Here is a 26482-nt window from a genome sequence, read left to right as displayed (position 1 = left end):
GGCGGGGCTCCGTGACGCTAATGGCTCTTCTTGGTGGGAGCGGCTGGTAATCTGCATCATGCAACCAATAGACGGCCGGGAATTCGCTGAAGGTCATTAATTTATGCAAGAACGCACTCGGTGGCCGCAGTGCGCATGCTCGGTGCCGCCCTCCCCACCTCCAGTCCCCGGATGACGCGCAGTTTGCTGTAACCAGCGGTTGGACAATGTGGGGAACCGGGGGCCGCAGGGAACCGGACTGATGGTGGGCGGCTGAGGCAGGGGCAGAGCGCTCGGCGGCGGCGGCGGCGGCGGCGGGCGGGAAGGTTGCGGTGAGTCTGAGGGAAAACACCGAACTGAACACACAGCCCTGCAGCTCAGGGTTTGGGGACATGCGGGAGATAGACTGAAACTTCCAGTGAGCTCAGACAGTGTGTAACCCGGGGGGCCCAGTGAGATCAGACAGTGTGTAACCCGGGGGCCCAGTGAGATCAGACAGTGTGTAACCCGGGGGCCCAGTGAGATCAGACAGTGTGTAACCCGGGGGCCCAGTGAGATCAGACGGTGTGTAACCCGGGGGCACAGTGAGATCAGATAGTGTGTAACCCGGGGGCCCAGTGAGATCAGACAGCGTGTAACCCGGGGGCCCAGTGAGATCAGACAGTGTGTAACCCGGGGGCACAGTGAGATCAGATAGTGTGTAACCCGGGGGCCCAGTGAGATCAGACAGCGTGTAACCCGGGGGCCCGGTGAGATCAGACAGTGTGTAACCCGGGGGCCCAGTGAGATCAGACAGTGTGTAACCCGGGGCCCAGTGAGATCAGACAGTGTGTAACCCGGGGGCCGGTGAGCTCAGACAGTGTGTAACCCGGGGGCCCAGTGAGATCAGACAGCGTGTAACCCGGGGGCCCAGTGAGATCAGACAGTGTGTAACCCGGGGGCACAGTGAGATCAGATAGTGTGTAACCCGGGGACCCAGTGAGATCAGACAGTGTGTAACCCGGGGAGAATTCTGGTGATTTTCTATAAGTCCAGATGGGCAGGACAGAGATCTGAGGAAAAGGATAAAATGAAACAGAAATATTGGACATATACTTTTCTGAAACGCTGGAAAAACACCTTACACTACATTCCACTTGACAACATTAATATTCTTCTAATTTTCTGCCCTGTCATAATTAGATCCCGGTGAATGGCGGAGTGATTGAGAAAGTTCCACAGCTGGAAGGAAACAGGGATTGTGGACTGAGGAACAACAGCAGGTGAACCAGCACAGGATTGTGAGGGCACCAGCCAGGGAGCCCTTTCCAATTGAAAGTGCTTCAATAGATCGACTGGGGAGAAAGGTAAGAGAAAGTGCCATTTACTCAGATACACACCGGTCCTGTAGACAGTACACACAGGTTACAAGGTAAGACAGGAAATGAGACTGGGAGAGACTGACCACCGAGCACAATTATCCAGCATGAGGCCATGCAATGGGATGTGAAGTGAGATCACTTTCTGTCTCTGAACACAGTCACAGTGAATCTTGTGTGTGTTTTAGAGTAAAGGGCTTTGATCTAAGAGGTGACTCCAGTTTGAGGCAGAGCCCAGCAGATGGACCGGTCTCTGTACATTAGGTGGGACTGAACTCACACCGACACCATCAGATCTCAATGTTCAAATATTTCCCATCTGGTGAGAAAGCCATTGGAAAGATTGAACTGGAAGCATCAGAGTCAATTCACTGATCACGATGCACAAACCAATCTGAAATACCAGCACGGCCTATTACTGACAGAATCAATTATACATTCGTGAACATTTAGAATTATAAGAAAATATATTGATAACTACTAATTTTGAAGCATTGATCACTAGAGATATGTAGTATTCTAATATACTGAAACACAGATATGGAGAGTTGCAATTTATTGATTGGCGTCGTACTTGACCCCGAGATGAGCTTCCGAACCCATATTCCCTCAATCACCAAGCATGCTTACTTCCAGCTCCATAACATCGCCGGTCTCTACCCCTTCCTCAGTTCATCTGCTCAAACCGTCATCCATGCCTCTGATCGGCCTCACACCTCGCACTCTCCATAAACTTAAGCTTAACTTAGGGGGCATAGTTTTAAGGTGGTTGGTGGAAGGCTTAGAGGGGATTTGAGGGGGGGTTTCTTTACGCAGGGGGTTGTGGGGATCTGGAACTCACTACCTGGAAGAGTGGTGGATGCAGAAACCCTCACCACTTTTAAGCGATGGTTGGATGGGATTACGGACCTAGAGCTGGTAATTGGGATTATACTGGATGACCTTTTGTTGGACTGCGCAGATATAATGGTAAGTACTGCAGGGAATCTAGTACGGCCAGGGTGATCTGGATTTGTTTCGATCGCCTGGAAGCGTCGGAGAGGAATTTTCCCAGATTTTTTCCCCTAAATTGGCCTGGGTTTTTATCTGGTTTTTGCCTCTCCCAGGAGATCACATGGCTCCAGTTTGGGGTGGACAGTAGAATGTTTTGTTGCAAGGGGTGTCGCAGTTGTGTGGGGCGGACTGGTTGGGCTGGGTGCTCTTTATCTTTCCGCCAATGTTCATTGTTCATAGGTTTATACGTCACCTTCAGGGCTGCTGACTGAGAACCGTGCCGCTCTTTGTTTGCCGGCGCGGACACGATAGGCCGAAATGGTCTCCTTCTGCACTGTAAATTTCTATGTTTCTAAAACACTCCTAACAGCATCCTTACTCAAGAACACAATGAGTAGCAGCAGGATTAGGCCATACGGACCCTCCCGTCTGCTCCTCCATTCAGTAAGATCTCTATTGGATAGAGAGTTTTAAAGATTCACAATTCTCTGAGTGAAGAAATATCTCCTCATCTCAGTCTTAAATGGCCGATCTCTTATCCTAATACTAGAACCCCTAGTTCGAGACTATCCGGCCCTTGTCCATTCTTCTAAGATTTTTATATGTTTCAATGATATCACCTTCCATTCTTCTCAACTCCAGAGAATTTAGGCGTATTCTACTCAATCTGTCCTCAGCCCTCTCATCCCAACTTGTACCAATTTCCGTTCACCCATCACCTCTGAGCTCGCTGAACGACATTGGTTCCTGGTCCATCAATGCCTTGATTTCAAAATGCTCATCCTTGTTTTGAAATCCGTCCAGGACCTTGCTCCTCCCTATTGCTGTAACCTCCTCCAGCCCTACAACCCTCAGAGATCTTTGCATTCCAATTCTGACCACTTGAGCAGCCCCAATTTTCATTTCTCCAATATTGGTGGCCGTATCTTCAGCTGCCGCGACCATAAGCTCTGGAATTCCCTCATTAAACCTCTCCACCTTCAAAATGCTCCTTAATACCTACCCTTTTGAACAAGCTTTTAGTCCTGTGCTAATATTTCCTCACGTGACTGGGTGTCAAATTTTGTTTGATAACGGTCCTGTGAAACGCCTTGGAACATTTTACTACGTTTAAGGTGCGATATAAATGCAATTTGTTGCTGATAACTGAAGATATTTCGAATTGTAATATAACGAAACTACAGGCATGGGGAATTGCAATATATTGATAACTGCAGAGGAAGAGGATTGTTATGTATTGCTAATAGCGTGAATTCTTTTAACTTGTGGTGACTGTTGCACACCAGTTACCACACGGGCTTGGCAAAGCAAGGTCTTGGTCCAATGGCAAGGAGATCCAAGACGACTAGAGACCAGGCTCTGCTGCATGTTTCCTCTAGCACTGACTCTAGCTGTTTACACTGTACATTAATGATTTAGATGAGGGGATTAAATGTAGTATCTCCAAATTTGCGGATGACACTAAGTTGGGTGGCAGTGTGAGCTGCGAGGAGGATGCTGTGAGGCTGCAGAGCGACTTGGATAGGTTAGGTGAGTGGGCAAATGCATGGCAGATGAAGTATAATGTGGATAAATGTGAGGTTATCCACTTTGGTGGTAAAAACAGAGACAGACTATTATCTGAATAGTGACAGATTAGGAAAAGGGGAGGTGCAAAGAGACGTGGGTGTCATGGTAAATCAGTCATTGAAGGTTGGCATGCAGGTGCAGCAGGTGGTTAAGAAAGCAAATGGCATGTTGGCCTTCATAGCAAGGGGATTTGAGTACAGGGGCAGGGAGATGTTGCTACAGTTGTACAGGGCATTGGTGAGGCCACACCTGGAGTATTGTATACAGTTTTGGTCTCCTAACCTGAGGAAGGACATTCTTGCTATTGAGGGAGTGCAGCGAAGGTTCACCAGACTGATTCCCGGGATGGCGGGACTGACCTATCAAGAAAGACTGGATCAACTGGGCTTGTATTCACTGGAGTTCAGAAGAATGAGAGGGGACCTCATAGAAACATTTAAAATTCTGACGGGGTTAGACAGGTTAGATGCAGGAAGAATGTTCCCAATGTTGGGGAAGTCCAGAACCAGAGGTCACAGTCTAAGGATAAGGGGTAAGCCATTTAGGACCGAGATGCGGAGGAACTTCTTCACCCAGAGAGTGGTGAACCTGTGGAATTCTCTACTACAGAAAGTTGTTGAGGCCAATTCACTAAATATATTCAAAAAGGAGTTAGATGAAGTCCTTATTACTAGGGGGATCAAGGGGTATGGCGAGAAAGCAGGAATGGGGTACTGAAGTTGAATGTTCAGCCATGAACTCATTGAATGGCGGTGCAGGCTAGAAGGGCCGAATGGCCTACTTCTGCACCTATTTTCTATGTTTCTATGTTTCTATGACTCACTGGGGTACAGTTACCTCTGGCAATGACTCTCACTGGGGTAGCTTCTATGACCCTGACTCACTGTGCTTGATGGGACAGTGTAGAGGGAGCTTCGCTCTGTATCGAACCCATGCTCTGCCTGCCTTGTGAGCTTTGATGGATCGCTGCAGGGGAAGCTTTCCTCTGAATCTAACCTATACTCTACCTGCCCGAGTTGTATCTGATGGGACAGTGTAGAGAGAGGTTTACTCTGTATCTCATCATCATCATTGGCAGTCCCTCAAAACGAAGATGACTTGCTTCCACGCCAAAATAGGATGAGTTCACAGGTGTTTCAATGAAGGACCTAATATTCCAGGTCCTGAACTACATCCTGAAGGGTGGAAGATGCCTGTGCGTGGCTTTTTTTAACGTGTGGTGGCCGTTGCACGCCAGCCACCACATGGGAAACTCTGTATCTAATCTGTGCTGTGCCTGCCCTGGCATTGTTTGATCGGATAGTGTAGAGGGAGTTTTACTCTGTATTTAACCCGTGCTGTACCTGCCCTGGGAGTGTCTGATAGGACAGTGTAGATGGAGGTTTACTCTGTATTTAACCTGTGCTGTACCTGCCTTGGGAGTGTTGAGAGGGAGCTTTAACCAGGAGCTGCGGGTGGAAAGTTTTCAGTGCAGTGGCAGATCGTACTGCTGCTGAATTTTAATTGATAAGCTGCCCAGCGCGGTCGGACGGACACCGAAGTTTGCCCAGCGGCAGTGTAGAGGGAACTTTACTCTGTATCCAACCCATACTCCACCTAGTCTGTGGGAATTTAGTGTGAATTTGAAAGCAATTGCTACGGTAGATAGAGAGAAATTTATTCTGCTGCTTGGGGTGTCTAGGACGAGGGGACATAACCTTAAAATCAGAGCCAGGCCATTCAGGAGAGATGTTAGGAAACACTTCTTCACTCAATAGATGGTTGAAGTGTGGAACTTCCCACAATAAGCAATTGATGTTCGCCCATTGAATAATTTTGGGCCGGTTGTGATTTCTGTCCAATGACCCGTTGCTTGTTCCCTTGGATTGGATCTTTATTTATTCCCTTTGGTTTGTTTTCAGTTTCATTGCTGGACTCACCACTCAAAGCACTTTGTCTGATCTGCCCCTGGGAATGAGCAGACTCCTCCCTCATCTCCCACACTGCACCGTGTCTCCTCCTCTTTCCCCCTTGGTTGTGTTCCACACTCTGGGCCTTGGGCCTTCCCTGGGGATTTTCAGTATGAACAACGGGATGTGTGTTAAGACAGGATGTCCCAGCTCTCCACCTTTAAAGGGACATGGAGAGCACCAGCTGGGCTGAATGGCCCTGCTTTATGACATCACTGCAGTGTCTAGCAACCAACCTCCCTGAGCCCTGCTCATTATGGGCTGGCAGTGTCTAGCAACCAACCTCCCTGAGCCCTGCTCATTATGGGCTGGCAGTGTCTGATGGGACAGTGTAGAGGGAGAAAGACTTGGATTTATTTGGCGCCTTTCACGACCACCGGACCTCTCAAAGCGCTTTACAGCCAATGAAATACTTTTGGATTGTAGTCACTGTTGTAATAAGGGAGCTTTACTCTGCATCTAACCCGTGCTGTACTTGCCCTGGGAGTGTTTGATGGGATAGTGTAGAGGAAGCTTCGCTCTTTACCGAACCCGTGCTGTACCTGCCCTGGGAGTGTTTTTTGGACAGTGTAGTGGAAGTTTTACTCTGTGTCTCACCCGTGTTGTACCTGCTCTGCGAGTGTTTGATGGGATAATGTAGAGGGAGATTTACTGTGTATCAAACCTGTGCTAACCTAGCAAGTTGGGAAGAGGACGCAAATAATCTACAAAGGGATATAGAGAGGCTAAGTGAGTGGGAAAAACTTTGGCAGATGGCGTATAATGTGGAAAAAGTGAGGTTAACCACTTTGGTAGGAGAAATAAAAAGCAAATTATTATTTAAATGGGGAGAGAATACAAAATGCCGTGTACAGCGGGATCTGGGGTTCCTTGTACATGAAACACCAACATTTAGCATGCAGTTACTGCAATTAATTAGGAAGGCAAATGGAATGTGGGCCTTTATTGCAAGGGAGATGGAGTATAAAAGTAGGGAAGTCCTGCTCCAACTGTATTGGTAAGACCACACCTGGAGTACTGCGTACATTTTTGGTCTCCTTATTTCAGGAAGGATATACTTGCACTGGAGGCAGTTCAGAGAAGGTTCACGAGGTTGATTGCTGAGATGAAGGGGTTGTCATAATGAGAAAGGTTGAGCAGGTTGGGCCTGTACTCATTGGAGTTTAGAAAACGTAGAGGTGATCTTATTGAAACGTATAAGATTGTGAGGGGGCTTGACACGGTAGATACAGAGAGGATGTTTCCCCACGTGGGGAATCTAACACTGGGGGGCATAGTTTCAGAATAAGGGGTCGCTCATTTAAAAGGGAAATGAGGAGCAATTTCTTGTCTGAGGGACGTGAATCTTTGGAATTCGTTACCTCAGAGAGCTGTGGCGGCTGGGCCATTGAATGGAGGAGATAGACAGAAATTTGAAAGATAAGTGAGTCAAGGATTATGGGGAGTGGGCAGGGAAGTGGAGTTGAGGCCTGGATCTGATCAGCCATGATCTTATTGAATGGCGGAGCAGGCTCGAGGGGCCAAATGGCCTATTCCTGTTCCTATTTCTTATGTTCCATACCTGCCCTTGGAGTGTTTGATGGGACGGTGTAGAGGGAAGATGACTCTGTATCTAACCCATGCTGTACATGTCCCAGGTGTTTTTGACAGGACAGTGTACAGAGAGTTTTATGCTGTATCTAACTCTTGCTGTACCTGCCCTGGGATTATTTGATGGGACAATGTAGAGACAGCTTTATTCTCTGCAGAACCCGCACTGTACCTGCCTTGTGAGTGATTCATGGGCCATTGCAGAGGGAGCTTTGCTCTGTATCTAACCCTTGCTCTACCTGCTCTGTGAGCTTTTATGGGTCGGTTTAGGGGAAACTTTCCTCTGTATCAAACCTATACTCTACCTGCCCTAGTTGTATTTGATGGGACAGTGTAGAGGGAGGTTTACTCTGTTTCTAATCTGTCCTGTGCCTGCCCGGGCATTGTTTTATGGGACAGTGTAGAGGGAATTTTAAGCTGTATATAATCTGTGCTGTATCTGTCCTGGGAGTGTTTGTTGGGACAGTGTAGAATAAGGTTTACTCTGTATCTATCCCATGCTGTACCTGCCCTGGGGATATTTGATAGGACAGTGTAGAGGGAGCTTTACTCTCTGCCTAACCTGTGCTGTACCTGCCGTGTGAGTGTTTGATGGGACAGTGTAGAGGGAGCTTTTCTCTGTATCTAATCCATGCTGTACCTGCCCTGGGAGTGTAGAGGGAGTTTTACTCTATCTAATTTTGCTGTACCTGCCCTGCAAGTGTTTGATGGGGCAATATTGAGGGAGCTTTATTCTGTATCTGGCCCGTGCTATACCTGCCCTGGGAGTTTTGGATGGGACAGTGTAGAGGGAGCTTTACTCTGTATCTAACCCTGTGCTGTACCTGTCCTGAGAATGTTTGATGGGACAGTGTAGATAGAGGTTTACTCTGTATCTAACACAGGTTGTACCTGTTCTGCGAGTGTTTGATGGGATAATGTAGATTGAGATTTATTGTGTATCTAACCTGTGCTAACCTAGCAAGTTGTGAGGAGGATGCAAAGAATCTACAAAGGGATATAAAGAGGCTAAGTAAGTGGGCAAAAAATTGGCAGATGGAGTATAATGTGGGAAAATGTGAGGTTATCCACTTTGGTAGGAAAAATAAAAAAACAAATTATTATTTAAATGGGGAGCGATTACAAAATGCGGTGGTACAAAGGGATCTGGGGTCCTTGTATATTAAACACACAAAAAGTTAGCATGCAGTACAGCAAGTAATTAGGAACGCAAATGGAAATTTTGTTTTTTATTGCAAGGGGGATGGAGTATAAAAGTAAGAAAGTCCTTCTACAACTGGACAGGTCGTTGGTAAGACCACACTTGGAGAACTACGTACAGTTTTGGTCTCCTTTATTTAAGGAGGGGTATACTTGCACTGGAAGCAGTTCAGAGAAGGTTCCCGAGGTTGATTACTGAGATGAAAGGGTTATATGAAGGAAGGTAAAGCAGGTTGGGCCTATATGCATTGGAGTTTAGAAGACTTCGAGGTGATCTTATTGAAATGTATAAGATTCTAAGGGGGCTTGACAGGGTAAATGCAGAGAGGAAGTTTCCCCTCTTGGGGGAATCTAGAACTAGGGGGCATAGTTTCCGAATAAGACGTCGCCCATTTAAAACTGAAATGAGGAGGAATTTCTTATCTGAGCATTGTGAATCTTTGGAATTCTCTACCTCAGAGAGCTGTGCAGGCTGGGTCATTGAATGTATTTAAGGTGGGGATAGACAGATTTTTGAATGATAAGCGAGTCAAGGTTTATGGGGAGTGGGAGGGGAAGTTGAGTTGAGGAGAGGATCAGATCAGGCATGATTTTATTGAATGGCGGAGCAGGCTCGAGGGGCCAAATGGCCTACTACTGCTCCTATTTCTTATGTTCTATACCTACCTTTTGAGTGTTTGAAGGGATACTGGAGAGGGAGATTTGCTCTGTATCTAATCCGTGCTGTACCTGCCCTGGCAGTGTTTCATGGGACAGTGTAGAGGCAGCATTACTGTGTATTAAGACCCAAGGTTGCAAGCCATATAGTCCAGGGGCCTTTTCCACCTTTCGTCTCATTATTTTACTGTGCACTTTTTGTTTAGTGATTACTTTAAGTTCCTCCCTCGCTATAGCCCCTTGATTATCTATTATTGGGATGTTTTTAGTGTCTGCTACCGTGGACTGATACAAAATAATTGTTCAAAGACTTTGCCATTTCCATGTTCCCCATTATTAATTCCCCAGTCTCATCCTCTAAGGGACCAACATTTACTTTAGTTACCCTATCCTTTTTACATATCTGGAGAAGCTCTTCCTATCTTTTTTATATTGCTTGCTAATAATCTCATAATCTATCTTCCCTCTCTATTATTTCTTTAGTCATCATTTGCTGTTTCTTTCAAATATTTGCCAATACTCTGGCCTCCCACTAATCTAGGCCACTTTGTATGCCATTGTTTTCAAATTGATACCATCCTTTACTTCCTCAGTTAGCCACGCATGGTTCTCCCTTCGCTTAAAATCTTTCCTTCTCACTAAAATATATTTTTGTTGAGAGTTATGAAATATCTCCTTTATTGTCTGTCACTGCTTCTCAACCATCTCGCACTTGAATCTATTTTCCCAGTCGACTTTCACGAACTTTTTTTAATACGTGCACGGGATGTGGGCATCACTGGCAAAGCCGGCATTTACATAGAAACATAGAAAATAGGTGCAGGAGTAGGCCATTCGGCCCTTCGAGCCTGCACCACCATTCAATAAGATCATGGCTGATCATTCACCTCAGTACCCCTTTCCTGCTTTCTCTCCATACCCCTTGATCCCTTTAGCCATAAGGGCCATATCTAACTCCCTTTTGAATATATCCAATGAACTAGTATCAACAACTCTCCGCGGTAGAGAATTCCACAGTTAACAACTCTGAGTGAAGAAGTTTCTCCTCATCTCAGTCCTAAATGGCTTATCCCTTATCCTTAGACTGTGTCCCTTGGTTCTGGACTTCCCCAACATCGGGAACATTCTTCGTGCATCTAACCTATCCAGTCCCGTCAGAATTTTATATGATTCTATGAGATCCCCTCTCATCCGTCTAAACTCCAATGAATACACGCCCAGTCGATCCAGTCTCTCCTCATATGTCAGTCCTGCCATCCCGGGAATCAGTCTGGTGAACCTTCGCTGCACTGCCTCATTAGCAAGAACATCCTTCCTCAGATTAGGAGACCAAAACTGAACACAATAGTCCAGGTGAAGCCTCACCAAGGCCCTGTACAACTGCAATAAGACCTCCCTGCTCCGATACTCAAGTCCCTAGCTATGAAGGCCAACATACCATTTGCCATCTTCACCACCTGCTGTACCTGCAAGCCAACTTTCAATGACTGATGTACCATGACACCCAGGTCTCGTTTCCTAATCTGCCACCATTCAGATAATATTCTGCCTTCGTGTTTTTACTACCAAAGTGGATAACCTCACATTTATCCACATTATACTGCATCTGCCATGTATTTGCCCACTCACCTAACCTGTCCAAGTCACCCTGCAGCCTCTTGGTGTCCTCCTCACAGCTCACACTGCCACCTAGCTTAGTGTCATCTGCAAACTTGGCGATATTACACTCAATTCCTTCATCTAAATCATTAATGTATATTGTAAATAGCTGGGGTCCCAGCACTGAGCCCCGTGGCACTCCACTAGACATCGCCTGCCATTCTGAAAAGACCCGTTTATTGCGACTCTCTGCTTCCTGTCTGCCAACTAGTTCTCTATCCACGTCAGTACATTACCCCCAATACCATGTGCTTTAATTTTGCACACCAATCTCTAGTGTGAGACCTTGTCAGATGGCTTTTGAAAGTCCAAATACACCACATCCACTGGTTCTCCCTTGTCCACTCTACTAGTTACATCCTCAAAGAATTCTAGAAGATTTGTCAAGCTTGATTTCCCTTTCGTAAATCCATGCTGACTTGGACTGATCCTGTCACTGCTTTCCAAATGCGCTGCCATTTCATCTTTAATAATTGATTCCAACATTTTCCCCACTACTGATGTCAGGCTAACCGATCTATAATTACCTGTTTTCTCTCTCCCTCCTTTTTTAAAAAGTGGTGTTACATTAGCTACCCTCCAGTCCATAGGAACTGATCCAGAGTGGATAGACTGTTGGAAAATGATCACCAATGCATCCACTATTTCTAGGGCCACTTCCTTAAGTACTCTGGGATGCAGATTATCAGGCCCCGGGGATTTATCGGCCTTCAATCCCATCAATTTCCCTAACACAAGCTCCCGCCTAATGAGGATTTCCTTCAGTCCCTCCTTCTCACTAGACCCTCGGTTCCCTCGTATTTCTGGAAGGTTATTTGTGTCTTCCTTCGTGAAGACAGAACCAAAGTATTTGTTTAACTGGTCTGCCATTTCTTTGTTCCCCATTATAAATTCACCTGAATCTGACTGCAAGGGAGCTACGTTTGTCTTCACTAATCTTTTTCTCTTCACATATCTATCGAAGCTTTTGCAGTCAGTTTTTATGTTCTCAGCAAGCTTACTCTCACACTCTATTTCCCCCCTCCTAATTAAACCCTTTGTCCTCCTCTGCTGAATTCTAAATTTCTCCCAGTCCTCAGGTTTGCTGCTTTTTCTGGCCAATTTATATGCCTCTTCCTTGGATTTAACATTATCCTTAATTTCCTTTGTTAACCACAGTTGAGCCACCTTCCCCGTTTTATTTTTACTCCAGACAGGGATGTACAATTGTTGAAGTTCATCCATGTGATCTTTAAAAGTTTGCCATTGCCTATCCCTTTGTCAACTCTTTAAGTATCATTCGCCAGTCTATTCTAACCATTTCACGTCTTCTACCATCGAAGTTACCTTTCCTTAAGTTCAGGACCCTAGTCTCTGAATTAATTGTGTCACTCTCCATCTTAATAAAGAATTCTACCATATTATGGTCACTCTTCCCCAAGAGGCCTCGCACAACAAAATTGCTAATTAGTCCTTTCTCATTACACATCACCCAGTCTAGGATGGCCAGCCCTCGAGTTGGCTCCTCGACATATTGGTCTAGAAAACCATCCCGAATACACACCAGGAAATCCTCCTCCACCGTATTGCTACCAGTTTGGTTAGCCCAATCAATATGTAGATTAAAGTCGCCCATGATAACTGCTGTACCTTTATTGCACGCATCCCTAATTTCTTGTTTGATGCTGTCCCCAACCTCACTACTACTGTTTGGTGGTCTGTACACAACCCCAACTAGCGTTTTCTGCCCTTTGGTACTCCGCAGCTCCACCCATGCAGATTCCACAACATCCAAGCTAATGTCCTTCCTTACTATTGCGTTAATTTCCTCTTTAACGAGCAACGCTACCCCAGCTCCTTTTCCTTTTCGTCTATCCTTCCTGAATGTTGAATACCCCTGAATGTTGAGTTCCCAGCCTTGCTCACCCTAGAGCCATGTCTCTGTGATGCCAATTATATCATATTCGTTAATTGCTGCCTGCGCAGTTAATTCGTCCACTTTATTATGACTGATCCTTGCATTGAGGCACAGAGCCGTCAGGCTTGTCTTTTTTACACACTTTACCCCTTTAGAATTTTGCTGTAATGTGGCCCTTTTTGATTTTTGCCGGGTTTCTCTGCCCTCCACTTTTAATTTTCTTCTTTCTATCTTTTGCTTCTGCCCCCATTCTACTTACCTCTGTCTCCCTGCATAGGTTCCCATCCCCCTGCTATATTAGTTTAACCCCTCCCCAACAGCACTTGCAAACACTCCCCCTAGGACACTGGTTCCGGTCCTGTCCAGATGCAGACCGTACTGGTCCCACCTCCCCCAGAACCGATTCCAATGTCCCAGGAATTTGAATTCCTCTCTTCTGCACCACTCCTCAAGCCATGTATTCATCTGAGCTATCCTGCGATTCCTACTCTGACTAGAACGTGGCACTGGTTTATTGCCCTTCAGAGGATGGTGGTGAGCCACCTTGAACCGCTGCTGTCTGTGTGGTGATGGTACTCCCACAGTTAAGGAGGGAGTTGCAGGAATTTGACCTAGCGACAATCAAGGAACGTCGATGTGCTTTCAAGTCAGGATGGTGTATGATTTGGAGGGGAATATGGAGGTGGTGGTGTTCCCACGTGCTTGCTGCCCTTGTCCTTCTAGGTGGTAGAGGTCGCGGGTTTCGAAGCCTTGGCGAGTTGCTGCAGTGCATCTTGTAGATGGTACACACTGCAGCCACGTTGCGCCGGTGGTGGAGGGAGTGGATGTTTAAGAACATAAGAAATAGGAACGGGAGTAGGCCATACGGCCCCTCGAGCCTGCTCCGCCATTTAATAAGATCATGGCTGATATGATCATGGACTCAGCTCCACTTCCCGCTCCCCATAATCCTTTACCCCCTTATGGTTTAAGAAACTGTCTATTTCTATCTTAAATTTATTCAATGTCCCAGCTTCCACAGCTCTCTGAGGCAGCAAATTCCATAGATTTACAATCCTCTGAGAAAATAAATTTCTCCTCATCTCTGTTTTAAATGGGTGGCCCCTTATTCTAACATCATGTCCTCTAGTTCTAGTTTCCCCCATCAGTGGAAACATCCTCTCTGCATCCATCCTGTCAAGCCCCCTCATAATCTTATACGTTTCGATAATATCACCTTTCATTCTTCTGAATTCCAATGAGTAGAGGCCCAACCTACTCAACCTTTTCTTATAAGTCAACCCCCTCATCCCCGGAATCAACCGAGTGAACCTTCTCTGCACTGCCTCCAAAGCAAGTATAGCCTTTCGTAAGTATGGAAACCAAAACTGCACACAGTATTCCAGGTGTGGCCTCACCAATACCTTATATAGCTGTAGCAAGACTTCGTTACTTTTATACTCCATCCCCTTTGCAATAAAGGCCAAGTTTCCATTGGCCTTCCTGATCACTTGCTGTACTTGCATACTATCCTTTTGTGTTTCATGCACAAATGCCCCCAGGTCCCGCTGTACTGCGGCACTTTGCAATCTTTCTCCATTTAAATAATAACTATCTCTTTGATTTTTTTCTGCCAAAGTGCATGATCTCACACTTTCTAACATTATACGCCATCTGCCAAATTTTTGCCCACTCACTTAACCTGTCTATATCCTTTGGCAGATTTTTGTGTCCTCCTCACGCATTGCTTTTCCTCCCATATTTGTATCATCAGCAAACTTGGCTACGTTACACTCAGCCCCTTCTTCCAAGTTGGTAATATAGATTGTAAATATTTGGAGTCCCAGCACTAATCCCTGTGGCAGCCCACTAGTTACTGGTTGCCAACCAGAGAATGAACCATTTATCTCGACTCTCTGTTCTCTGCCAATCCTCTATCCATGCTAATATATTATCCCCAACCGCGTGAACTTTTATCTTGTGCGGGAAGAGCCAGGCCCAGATAAAAGGGCCCGAGAGTCAGAGGAGCCAGCTGGTGTAGGGACAAAAAGTTAAAAAAAATTCAAAATCGAAGTGTGACGTCACAACCAAGCGGGTAAGTGATTGGCTGGTGGATTGGTGAGTATTTTTCTTTTTCTTTTCAGGAGGAAACCTTTGGCATTGTTGTAAGTATGATCTGCCAGTAAATATATGTGATCTTTATTATCTCAGGAGAGCCAGTTAATTGAGTCGGCTGTTTGCTGAGTAACGGCTGGGTGTGTTGTGCTAAGGTTTAGTTTAGTTCGACTTGATATTTCCGAGTGTAACTAGAGGGATGGCAAGGCAGCTCAGTCCTATGGATTGCACATCCTGTGGCATGTGGGAAGTCCCGGGTGCTTCGTGCAGCCGGGGCGACCATGTGTGCAGGACGTATCTCCGTGTTTTGGAGTTTGAGCGGCAGCTGGGGTCACTGCTCTCAGTCTCGCGGATGCACCGCAACGTGGATAGCACGTTTCTAGAGGCGGTCACCCCAGAGCTTAAGAGTGTGCAGGCAGAGAAGGAGTGGGTGACCTCCAGACAGAAGAGGAGGACTAGGGAGCTAGTGCAGGAATCTACTGAGTGCATCTTGCTCACCAACCGGTACTCTGTTCTGAATACCGGTGGAGGCGATGGTGACTCTGGGGAGTGCAGCCAGAGCCAAGTCCACGGCACCTTGGGTGGCTCAGCTGCACAGGGGGGAGGAAGAAGAATGGAAGAGCTATATTGGTAGGGGATTCAATAGTCAGGGGAGCAGACAGGCGTTTCTACGGCCGCAGACGTGACTCCAGGATGGTATGTTGCCTCCCTGGTGCCAGGGTCAAGGATGTCACTGAGCGGCTGCAGGGCATTCTGGGGGGAAGAGGGTGAACAGCCAGAGGTGATGGTCCACATCGGTACCGATGACATAGGTAGGAAGAGGGATGAGGTCCTGCATGCAGAGTTAAGTGAGCTCGGAGAGAGATTAAAAAGCAGGACCTCAAAGATTGTAATCTCCGGATTACTCCCAGTGCCACGAGCTAGTGAGTACAGAAATAGGAGGATAGAGCAGATGAATACGTGGCAGGAGAGATGGTGCAGACGGGGGAGGGCTTTTGTATCCTGAGGCATTGGGACCGTTTCTGGGGGAGGTGGGACCTGTACAAGCCGGACAGGTTGCACCTCAACAGAGCCGGGACCAATATCCTCGCTCGTGCTGTTGGGGAGGGTTTAAACTAGCTTGGCAGGGGAATGGGAACCTGAAACTAGATTCAGTAGGGAGGGGAGTAAAGCTGGAATTAGAAAGCTAAAATAAAGAAAGTGAATTTGAAGGAGAGAGGAAACAAGTAGGAAAAAAGGGTAAAAAAAACTTTGTCTAAATGCACATAGTATTTGTAACAAAATCGATGAGTTGACGGCACAAATTGAGACAAATGGGTACGATCTGATAGCCATTACAGAGACGTGATTACAAGGTGACCAGGGCTGGGAATTAAATATTCAGGGGTACTTGACAATCCGGAAGGACAGACAGAAAGGGAAAGGAGGTGGGGTAGCTCTATTGAAAAAGGATGGAATCACTGCAATAGTGAGAGACGATATTGGCTCAAATGATGAAGGTGTTGAAACAGTTTGGGGTGGAGATAAGGAACAATAAGGGGAAAAAAGTCACTGGTGGGCGTAGTCTATAGGCCCCGAACAGTAGCAACTCTGTTGGTTGGAGCATAAATCAGGAAATAATGGGGGCTTGTAAAAATGGAACAGCAATAATCATGGGTGATTTTCACCTCCATATTGATTGGACAAATCAAATTGGTCAGGGTAGGCTTGAGGAGGAGTTCATAGAATGCGTAAGGGACGGGTTCCTTGAGCAGTATGCAACGGAACCAACTGGGGACAAGCTATCTTAGATCTAGTCCTGTGTAATGAGACAGGATTAATAAACAATGTCCTAGTAAAGGATCCCCTCGGAATGAGTGATCATAGCATGATTAAATTTCAAATTCAGATGGAGGGTGAGAAAGTTGGATCTCTAACCAGTGTACTAAGCTTAAATAAAGGAGACTATGAAGGTATGAGGGCAGAGTTGGGTAAATTAGACTGGGAAAATAGATTAAAGTGTAAGACGATTGATGAACAATGATGTACATTTAAGGAGATATTTCACAACTCTCAAGAAAAATATATTCCAGTGAGGAGGAAAGGATGTAAGAGAAAAGATAGCCATCCGTGGCTACCTAAAGAAATAAAGGATGGTAGCCAATTAAAAACAAGGGCATACAAAGTGACAAAAACTAGTGGGAGGACAGAAGATTGGGAAGCTTTTAAAAGCCAGCAAAGAATGACTATAAAAATGATTAAGAAAGGGAGATAGACTATGAAAGTAAACTAGCACCAAATATAAAAACAGATAGCAAGAGTTTCTATAGGTACATAAAAATGAAAAGGGTGGCTAAAGTAAATGTTGGTCCCTTAGAGGACGAGACCGCGGAATTAGTAATGGGGAACATGGAGATGGCAGAAACTCTGAACAAATATTTTGTATCAGCCTTTCATCATCATCATAGGCGGTCCCTTGTATCGAGGATGACTTGCTTCCACGTCAAAAAGGGATGAGATCACAGGTGCTTCAATGAAGGACCTAATATTCCAGGTCCCAAACTACATCCTGAAGGGTGGAAGATACCTGTTAAAAATCCAGCCATCACACTGGCTAATCCACCAAAACGACTGGAGACCTGCTCTGCTGCACGGACCTAGTGCGAACAGGCCTGTGCTGCCCCTGGGCTCTCGCCTCTTCTGGCCCCAAACACACGCCTCCCCTGGGCCCCGAACACATCGCTGCATGATCATTCGCCGCTTCTGCACCCCAACTTCGCTGCTCCTGCTGTAGCTGCCCAAGCTCCAATCCCCGACCTGGACCTTGATGACATCCAATCCAGCTGCCCTCTTCGCTGCCGTCACCCTCCTTCAGCTCGCGCTGTACCTTGCAGTGGTATGCCGCCATGCCACTCCAGGCCACTGGTCGCCGCTCCTTTCATGGCCCCAAGAGACCATCAGCGGCAGGTCAGGGCCATAAAAGGAGCGGCAACCAGCAGCCTGAAGCAGCATGGCGGTACATACACCCGATAGAGGGCACTAACAATATTCCGACAGTGGATAGTCTAGGGGCTGTCGGGGGGGAGGAACTTAACACAATCACAATCACTAAGGAGGTGGTACTCAGTAAGATAATGGGACTAAAGGCAGATAAATCCCCTGGACCTGATGGCTTGCATCCTAGGGTCTTAGAAGAAGTAGTGGCAGGGATAGTGGATGCATTGGTTGTAATTTACCAAAATTCCCTGGATTCTGGGGAGGTACCAGCAGATTGGAAAACTGCAAATGTAACACCCCTATTTAAAAAAGGAGGCAGACTAAAAGCAGGAAACTATAAACCAGTTAGCCTAACATCTGTGGTTGGGAAAATTTTGGAATCCATTATTAAAGAAGCAGTAGCAGGACATTTGAAAAAGCAAAATTCATCAGGCAGAGTCAGCATGGATTTATGAAGGAGAAGTCCTGTTTGACAAATTTGCTGGAGTTCTTTGAAGATGTAACAAACAGGGTGGCTAAAGGGGAACCAGTGGATGTGGTGTATTTGGACTTCCAGAAGGCATTTGACAAGTTGCCACATAAAAGGTTACTACACAAGATAAAAGTTCATGGGGCTGGGGATAATATATTAGCATGGATAGAGGATTGGCTAAACAGAGAGTCGGGATAAATGGTTCATTCTCTGGTTGGTAACCAGTAACTAGTGGGCTGCCGCAGGGATCAGTGCTGGGACCCCAGCAATCTATATAAACGACTTGGAAGAAGGGACTGAGTGTAACGGAGCCAAGTTTGCTGATGATACAAAGATGGGAGGAAAAGCAATGTGTGAGGAGGACACAAAAAATCTGCAAAAGGACATAGACAAGCTAAGTGAGTGGGCAAAAATTTGGCAGATGGAGTATAATGTTGGAAAGTGTGAGTCGTGCATTTTGGCAGAAAAAAATCAGAGCAAGTTATTATTTAAATGGAGAAAGATTGCAAAGTGCCGCAGAACAGCGGGACCTGGGGGTACTTGTGCATGAAACACAAAAGGATAGTATGCAGATACAGCACGTGATCAGGAAGGCCAATGGTATCTTGGCCTTTATTGCAAAGGGGATGGAGTATAAAAGCAGGGCAGTCTTGCTACAGCTATATAAGGTATTGGTGAGGCCACGCCTGGAATACTGCGTGCAGTTTTGGTTTCCATATTTACAAAAGAATATACTTGCTTTGGAGGCAGTTCAGAGAAGGTTCACTAGGTTCTGGGGATGAGGGGGTTGACTTATAAGGAAAGGTTGAGTAGGTTGGGCCTCTACTCATTGGAATTCAGAAGAATGAGAGGTGATCTTATTGAAACATATAAGATTATGAGGGGGCTTGACAAGGTGGATGCAGGGAGGATGTTTCCACTGATGGGGGAGACTAGAACTAGAGGACATGATCTTAGAATAAGGGGCCGTCCATTTAAAACAGAGATGAGGAGAAATTTCTTCTCTGAAGGTTGTTAATCTGTTGAATTTGCTGCCTCAGAGAGCTGTGGAAGCTGGAACATTGAATACATTTAAGACCGAAATAAACAGATAAGGGGGCAAGGGGTTATGGGGAGCGGGCGGGGAAGTGGAGCTGAGTCCATGATCAGATCAGCCATGATCTTATCAAATGGCGGAGCAGGCTCAAGGGGCCGTATGGCCTACTCCTGCTCCTATTTCTTATGTTCTTATTTGGCACCTCGTCAAATGCCTTCTGGAAATCCAAATACACCACATCCACCGGTTCCCCTTTATCCACCCTGTTCATCTTCAAAGAACTCCAGCAAATTTGTCAAACAGGACTTCTCCTTCATAAATCCATGCTGATTCTGCCTGACCGAATGTTGCTTTTCCAAATGTCCTGCTACTACTGCTTTAATACTGGAATCCAACATTTTCCCAATCACAGATGTTAGACTAACTGGTTTATAGTTTCCTGCTTTTTGTCTGCCTCCTTTTTTAAATAGGGGTGTTACATTTACAGTTTTCTAATCTGCTGGGACCTCCCCAGAATCCAAGGAATTTTGGTAAATTACAACCAATGTTGGTGGGGGTGGATGGGGTGCCAATCAAGCGGGCTGCTTTGTCCTGGATGGTGTCGAGCTTCTTGAGTGTTATTGGAGCTGCACTCATCCAGGCAAGTGGAGCGTATTCCATCACACTCTTGGCTTGTGCCTTGGTGGAAAGGCTTTGGGGAGTCGGGAGTGACACACTCGTCGCAGAATACCCAGCCTCTGACCTGCTCTTGTTGCTACAGTAGTTATGTGACTAGTCCAGTTAAGTTTCTGGTCAATGCTGAACCTCAGGATGTTGTTGGTAGGGGATTCAGCTATGCTAATGCCATTGAATGTTATGGGGCGGTGGTTAGACTCTCGCTTGTTGGAGATCGTCATTGCCTGGCACTTGTGTGGCGCGAATGTTACTTGCCACTTATCAACCCAAGCCTGAATGTTGTCCAGGTCTTGCTGTATGCGGGCAAGGACTGCTCCATTATCTGAGGAGTTGCGAATGGAACTGAATACTGTGCAGTCATCAGCGAACATCCCCACTTCTGCTTTCATACCTTTTGTAATCGTCTTTATTTAGAATCAGGACACTGGTTTGAGATCTGACTTTCTCACCCCCCAACTGAATTTGAAATTCGACCATGTTATAATCACTTTTTCTGAGAGGATCCTTTACTGTGAGATCATTTATTAATCCTGTGTCATTACACAATACCAGTTCGAAGATAGCCTGCTCCCTGGTTGGTTCTGCAACGTACTGTTCAAGGAGACCATCCCGGATACATTCTTATAAACTCTTCCTCAAGTCTACCCTGGCCAATTTGATTTGTCTAATCAATATGAAGATTAAAATCGCCTATGATTATTGCCAATCCTTTCTTACAAGCCTCCATTATTTCTTGATTTATACTCCATCCAACAGTGTAGCTACTGTTAGGGGGCCTATAGACTATGTCCACTAGTAACTTCTTCCCCTTATTATTTCTTATCTTCACCCAAACTGATTCTACATCTTGATCTTCTGAGCCAATATCATTTTTCACTACTGCACTGACCTCATCCTTTATTAACAGAGCTGCCCCACCTTTCCCTTTCTGTCTATCCTTTTGAATCATCAAATACCCCTGAATATTTAGTTCCCAGCCTTGGTCACCTTGCAACCACGTCTCTGTAATGGCTATCAGATCATACCAATTTGTATCAATTTGTGCCATCAACTCATCTATCTTGTTATGAATGCTGCGTGCATTCAGATAAAGAGCTTTTAATTTTGTCTTTTTACCATTTTTTGACCCCACGTTCTGATACACTCTTATTTTTATACATTCTGTCCCTTCCTGTTACACTCTGGTTATCATTTCCCCCACCGCTACCCTGCTCTATTGCCTTCTCCTTGCTCTTTGACTTTTTAAATTTCTGCTCACCTGAACCCCCCCCCCCCCACCCACTATTTAGTTTAAAGCCCTCTTTACAGCCCTAGTTATTTGCCAGGACACTAGCACAAGCCTGCTTCAAGTGAAGCCAGTGCCAACGGAACAGCTCCCTCTTGCCCCAGTACTGGTGCCAGTGTCCCATAAATCAAAATCCATTTCTCCCACACCAGTCTTTGAGCCACGTGTTCATCTTTCTGATCTTATTTACCCTATGCACATTTGCTCGTGGCTCGGGTAGTGATCCAGAGATTATTGCCTTTGTGGTTCTGCTTTTTAATTTAGCCCCTAGCTGCTCAAAATCCCTCAGCAGAACCCCTTTCTTTGTTCTACCTATGTCATTGGTCCCTACGTGGACCACAACAACTGGATCTTCCTCCTCCCACTCTCCAGCCCAGAGGCGATGTCCTTAACCCTGGCACTGCGCAGGCATCACAGCCTTCGGGACTCACGCTCTCGGTTGCAGAGAACAGTATCTATCCCCCTAACTTTACTCTTTCCTATCACTACAACATTTCTTTTTACTCCCCCCACTTGAATGGCCTCCTGTACCACGGTGCTGTGGTCAGTTTGCTCATCCTCCCTGCAGTCCCTGCCCTCGTCCAAACAGGGAGCAAGAATCTCGTAACTATTGGACAATTGCTGAGGCTCCTCCATCACTACCTCCTGGATCCCCACAGCTGCCTCACTCGTAGTCTCACCCTCCTGTCCCTAACACGGACCAAATTTGAATTGATGAATCTAAGGGGTGTGACTGCCTCCTGGAACACAGGGTCCAGGTAACTCTCCCCCTCCCTGATGTGTCGCAGTGTCTGCAGCTCGGACTCCAGCTCATCAACGTGGAGCCGAAGTTCCTCGAGCAGCCAACACTTACTGCAGATGTGGTCGCCGTGGACCTCAATGGGGTCAACCAGCTCCCATATGCAGCAGCAGTAACACATCGCCTGCCCTGCCATCTCGAATGTATTTAGTTAAGTTTTCACTTTTTGAAAGTTAAGATTTTTAATCCCAGCTCTTAATTTAAACCAATGCCCAAGAAAAGAGAGAAAAACTGACCAACCAATCACTTGCCTGCTTTCCTGTGATGTCACACTTTGAATCTTTTTACTTCTTATCCTCCCAGGTCACGTGGTGCTGTTTCGGCTGTCTGCTCGGCTGACTCACGCCCTTTGTAGGCTTACCGCTGTTCCTGCTCTCGCGCCCTTTCCGAAGTCCCGCTGCTCGGCTGACTCACTCCTTTCGTGCCATTCATTTTCGTGCCCTTTCCGAAGGGATGGGCGCAAGTAGGTTTTTCCCCTCGTGTTGGTTCTCTCACCACCTGCTGCAGGCCCAGTCTGGCAGTTATGTCCTTCAGCACTCGGCCAGCTCAGTCAGTATTGGTGCTACCGAGCCAGTCTTGATGGACATTGAAGTCCCCCACCCAGAATACATTCTGTGCGCCTTGTTATTCTCAGTTCTTCTCCCAGGTGTCCAACATGGAGGAGTACTGATTCATCAGCTGAAGGAGGGCGGTAGGTGGTAATCAGCAGGAGGTTTCCTTGCCCATGTTTAACCTGAAGCCACGAGACTTAATGGGGTCCGGAGTCAATGTTGAGGACTCCCAGGGCCACACCCTCCCGACTGTATACTACTGTGCTGCCACTGGTGGGATGGTGATGGAGGAGTCTGGGACATTGGCTGAAAGGTATGATTCTGTGAGTATGACTATGTCAGGCTGTTGCTTGACTAGTCTGGGACATCTCTTCCAATTTTAGCACAATTCCCCAGATGTTGATGAGAAAGACTGGGCTGGGTGTGCCGCTGTCGGGTCCGTAGCCGGTGCGGAGGTCGATGCCAGGTGGTCTGAAAGTTTTATTCTTATGATTATTTTTCGCAGCGGTGGATCAATTGATGAATCAATATGATCTTATTGAATGGCGGAGCAGGCTCGAGGGGCCAAATGGCCTACTCCTGCTTCTAATTCTTATGTGTTTATTCCCTAGCCCAGATCCTGTCTCTATATTAAGAGCAATGGTCCCAGCACTGACCCTGGGGGACACCACTGTTTACATCCCTCCAGTCTGAAGAACATCCATTAACCACTACTCTCTGTTTTCTGCCCTTTACCCAACTTCCTCTCCACGTGGCTCCACTCCCTTTAATACCATGAGCCTTAATTTGATCAACAAGCCTCCTGTCCGGCACCTTATCAAACACCTTTTGACAATCCATCGACACAACATCCACTGCATTTCTTTTCTCACTGCACTGTGTTATTTCCTGCAATAATCCCTGCTGTCTGTCCTGAATGACCAAATGTTGCGACGTTTACTTCTGTAGCCAGAATCCCTCGCGCAGGGGTAAAGTGCTCTATCAATTGACACCAGGAGCCCAGACACGGGACCGGACTGTGCTCTGAGCAGGCGCAGTGCCAGTGGTGGAGGTGGTCTGAGGCGGAAGAGACGTTCCACGAGTCGGTAGGAGCTTCTGGGCTCAGTGGAGGAATTGGACCCCTCGGTGGGCTGGGCAGATTCAGAAACACCTGGTGTAGGCCTCAGGCCCTGTGTTTGACCCGCGGTGATAGACCCGACTACTCGGGGTAACTAGCCGAATTCTTGGACAGGATCACGGCGCCGACGTGGCCATCTTGGTACAGGAGCTGAGGGCAGGCGGAGCTTTAGGATCCCAGTGACCAGGAGAGAAAATAAAATAATTTCCTCATTTATTCTCAATATGCACACGAGGGATGTAGAACTGAACCCAACCAGAGAAGCGGGAGTGAGAAAACTGCAGATGGAAGAAAGAAATGATGGATGTGGTGCGATGAGTTTGGATTTCAGCACAGGGTGGAGGGAGAATGTGTGGTATGGGAAGTTACAGCTTTGGGAGAACAAGAGAGGAAAGAATGTTCCTTAGAAACTAGGATTGTCTGTCCTCAATTTCTATCCTGCCCTTCCAGTGCTGACTTTTGTAAACTCCTTTTACAGGATATTAGAAGAGGAGGATTTACAGACGGGAAACTCGAACCAATCATATCAAGATCTGACAGTCACTCGATTCACCTGAATATCATCAGCCTTTGAATGTGGAAGGAGAAGTGCTTGTCTGTTCTGTCTGTGGGAAAAGATTTCAAACATCAGTGTGACTGGTAAAGCATCGAGACACACACCCGAGTGAGAGTGTTCCAGTGCACTGACTGTGGAAAGAGCTTGAACCAGTTACACAGCCTGAAAAAACATCGCACCATTCACAGCGGGGAGAAACCGTACACGTGATCTGTGTATGGACGAGACTCCAACTGATCGTCCAATCTGGAGAGACACAAGGACACCCGCACCATGGAGAAATCGTGGGAATGTGGGGACTGTGGGAAGGGATTCAATTGTCCCTCTGCGCTGGAAACTCATCGACGCTGTCACAACGGAGAGAGGCCATTCACCTGCCCCGTGTGTGGGAAGGGATTCACTCGTTCATCCCACCTCACTGAACACCAGCAAGTTCACACTGGGGAGACGCCGTTCACCTGCGCTGTGTGTGGGAAGGGATTCACTTATTCATCCAGACTGCTGGCACACCAGCGAATTCACAACAGGGAGAGGCCATTCACCTGTCCTGTGTGTGGGAAGGAATTCACATATTCATCCAGCCTGCTGGCACACGAGCGAATTCACACTGGGGAGAGGCCATTCACCTGCTTCGTGTGTGAGAAGGGATTCACTCGTTCATCTGACCTGCTGAGGCACCAGCGAGTTCACACTGGGGCGAAGCCGTTTACCTGTCCTGTGTGTGGGAAGGTATTCACTCGATCATCCGACCTGCGGACACACCAATGCACTCACAGTGGGGAGAGGCCATTCATCTGCTCCGAGTGTGGTAACGGCTTCACTTACTTATCCAACCTGCTGACACACCAGCGAGTTCACACTGGGGAGAGGCCGTTCATCTGCTCTGAATGTGGGAAGGGTTTCACTCGATCATCTCACCTGCTGGAACACCAGCGAACTCACACTGGGGAGAGGCCATTCATCTGCTCTGAATGTGGGAAGCATTTCACTCAATCATCCCACCTGCTGACACACCAGCAAGCTCATACTGGGGAGAGACCGTTCACCTGCACTGAGTGTGGGAAGGGATTCACTCGATCATCCGACCTGCTAAGACACCAGCGAGTTCACACTGGGGAGAGGCCGTTCACCTGCTCTGAGTGTGGGAAGGGATTCACTGATTCATCCAACCTGCTGAGACACCAGCGAGCTCACAAGTGACTGCAGGGGTTGGACTCTGCTGTTATTGTTGCCGTTAATCACATCCAGGACTGAACCATGTTCACTCGGACTGTGGGGTTTGTTGCCGCTGGTGTAATTAATCCCTATAACTGGGCTGGAGTTTAATTTTCTGGATATCATAGAATCATAGAATGGTTACAGCACAGAAGGAGGCCTTTCGGACCGTCGAGCCCGTGCCGGCTCTCTGCAAGAGTACTTCAGCTAGTCCCACTCTCCGCCCTTTCCCTGTGGCCCTGGAAATGTTTTATTTCAGGTACTTATCCAATTCCCTTTTTGAAAGCCACGATTGAATCTGCCTCCACCAGCCTTTCAGGCCGTGCATTCCAGATCCTAACCACTCGCTGCTTAAAAAAGTTTTTTCTCATGTCGCCTTTGGTTCTTTTGCCAATCACCTTGAATCTGTGTCCTCTGGTTCTCAATCCTTCCACCAATGGGAATATTTTCTCTCTACTCTGACCCCTCATGATTTTAGAACACCTCTATCAAATCTCTTCTCAACCTTCTCTGTTCTAAGAAGAACAACTCCAGCTTCACCAGTCTATCCATGTAACTGAAGTCCCTCATCCCTGGAATCATTCTTCTAAATCTTTTCTGCATCCTCTGTCAAACCACTGTCAAATAAATCAGCTTTGCTTCCTACATGCAGTGAGTCGATTCCTTGATTTCTCCAAGAGGAGACTAATTGATGTCCTGTTACCCACTGTTCCATTTTTGAACCTTTTCTCCTTTGTTAAAGGAAGACTTGTATTTATAAAATGCTTTTCACAGTGATGTTGGTTGAAGGCTAAATATTAGCCAGGACACCGGAGAGATCTCTTTTCTTCAAAATAACGTCATGGAATCTTTTAT

General features: G+C 46.7%; 1 protein-coding gene across 1 annotated transcript; it reads left to right on the top strand.

Moving 5' to 3' along the window:
* Positions 1–204: 204 nt before the first annotated feature.
* LOC139273577 (zinc finger protein 551-like) lies at positions 205–26272 on the top strand. The gene is made up of 3 exons (XM_070890512.1): positions 205–311; positions 1162–1325; positions 24335–26272. Exon 3 carries the CDS (start codon positions 24686–24688, stop codon positions 25610–25612), a length of 927 nt encoding a protein of 308 aa, XP_070746613.1. The 5' UTR covers positions 205–311; positions 1162–1325; positions 24335–24685; the 3' UTR covers positions 25613–26272.
* The last annotated feature ends 210 nt before the right edge of the window (positions 26273–26482 follow it).

Source organism: Pristiophorus japonicus, chromosome 9 (genome assembly GCF_044704955.1).
Source record: "Pristiophorus japonicus isolate sPriJap1 chromosome 9, sPriJap1.hap1, whole genome shotgun sequence".
In the NCBI taxonomy this organism is placed as follows: domain Eukaryota; kingdom Metazoa; phylum Chordata; class Chondrichthyes; family Pristiophoridae; genus Pristiophorus; species Pristiophorus japonicus.
This window is presented reverse-complemented; position numbering and strand designations above follow the sequence as displayed.

Bases quoted from the DNA above. Each gene is read 5' to 3' on its own strand.
- LOC139273577 (XM_070890512.1), top strand. From the start codon at position 24,686: ATGGAGAAATCGTGGGAATGTGGGGACTGTGGGAAGGGATTCAATTGT.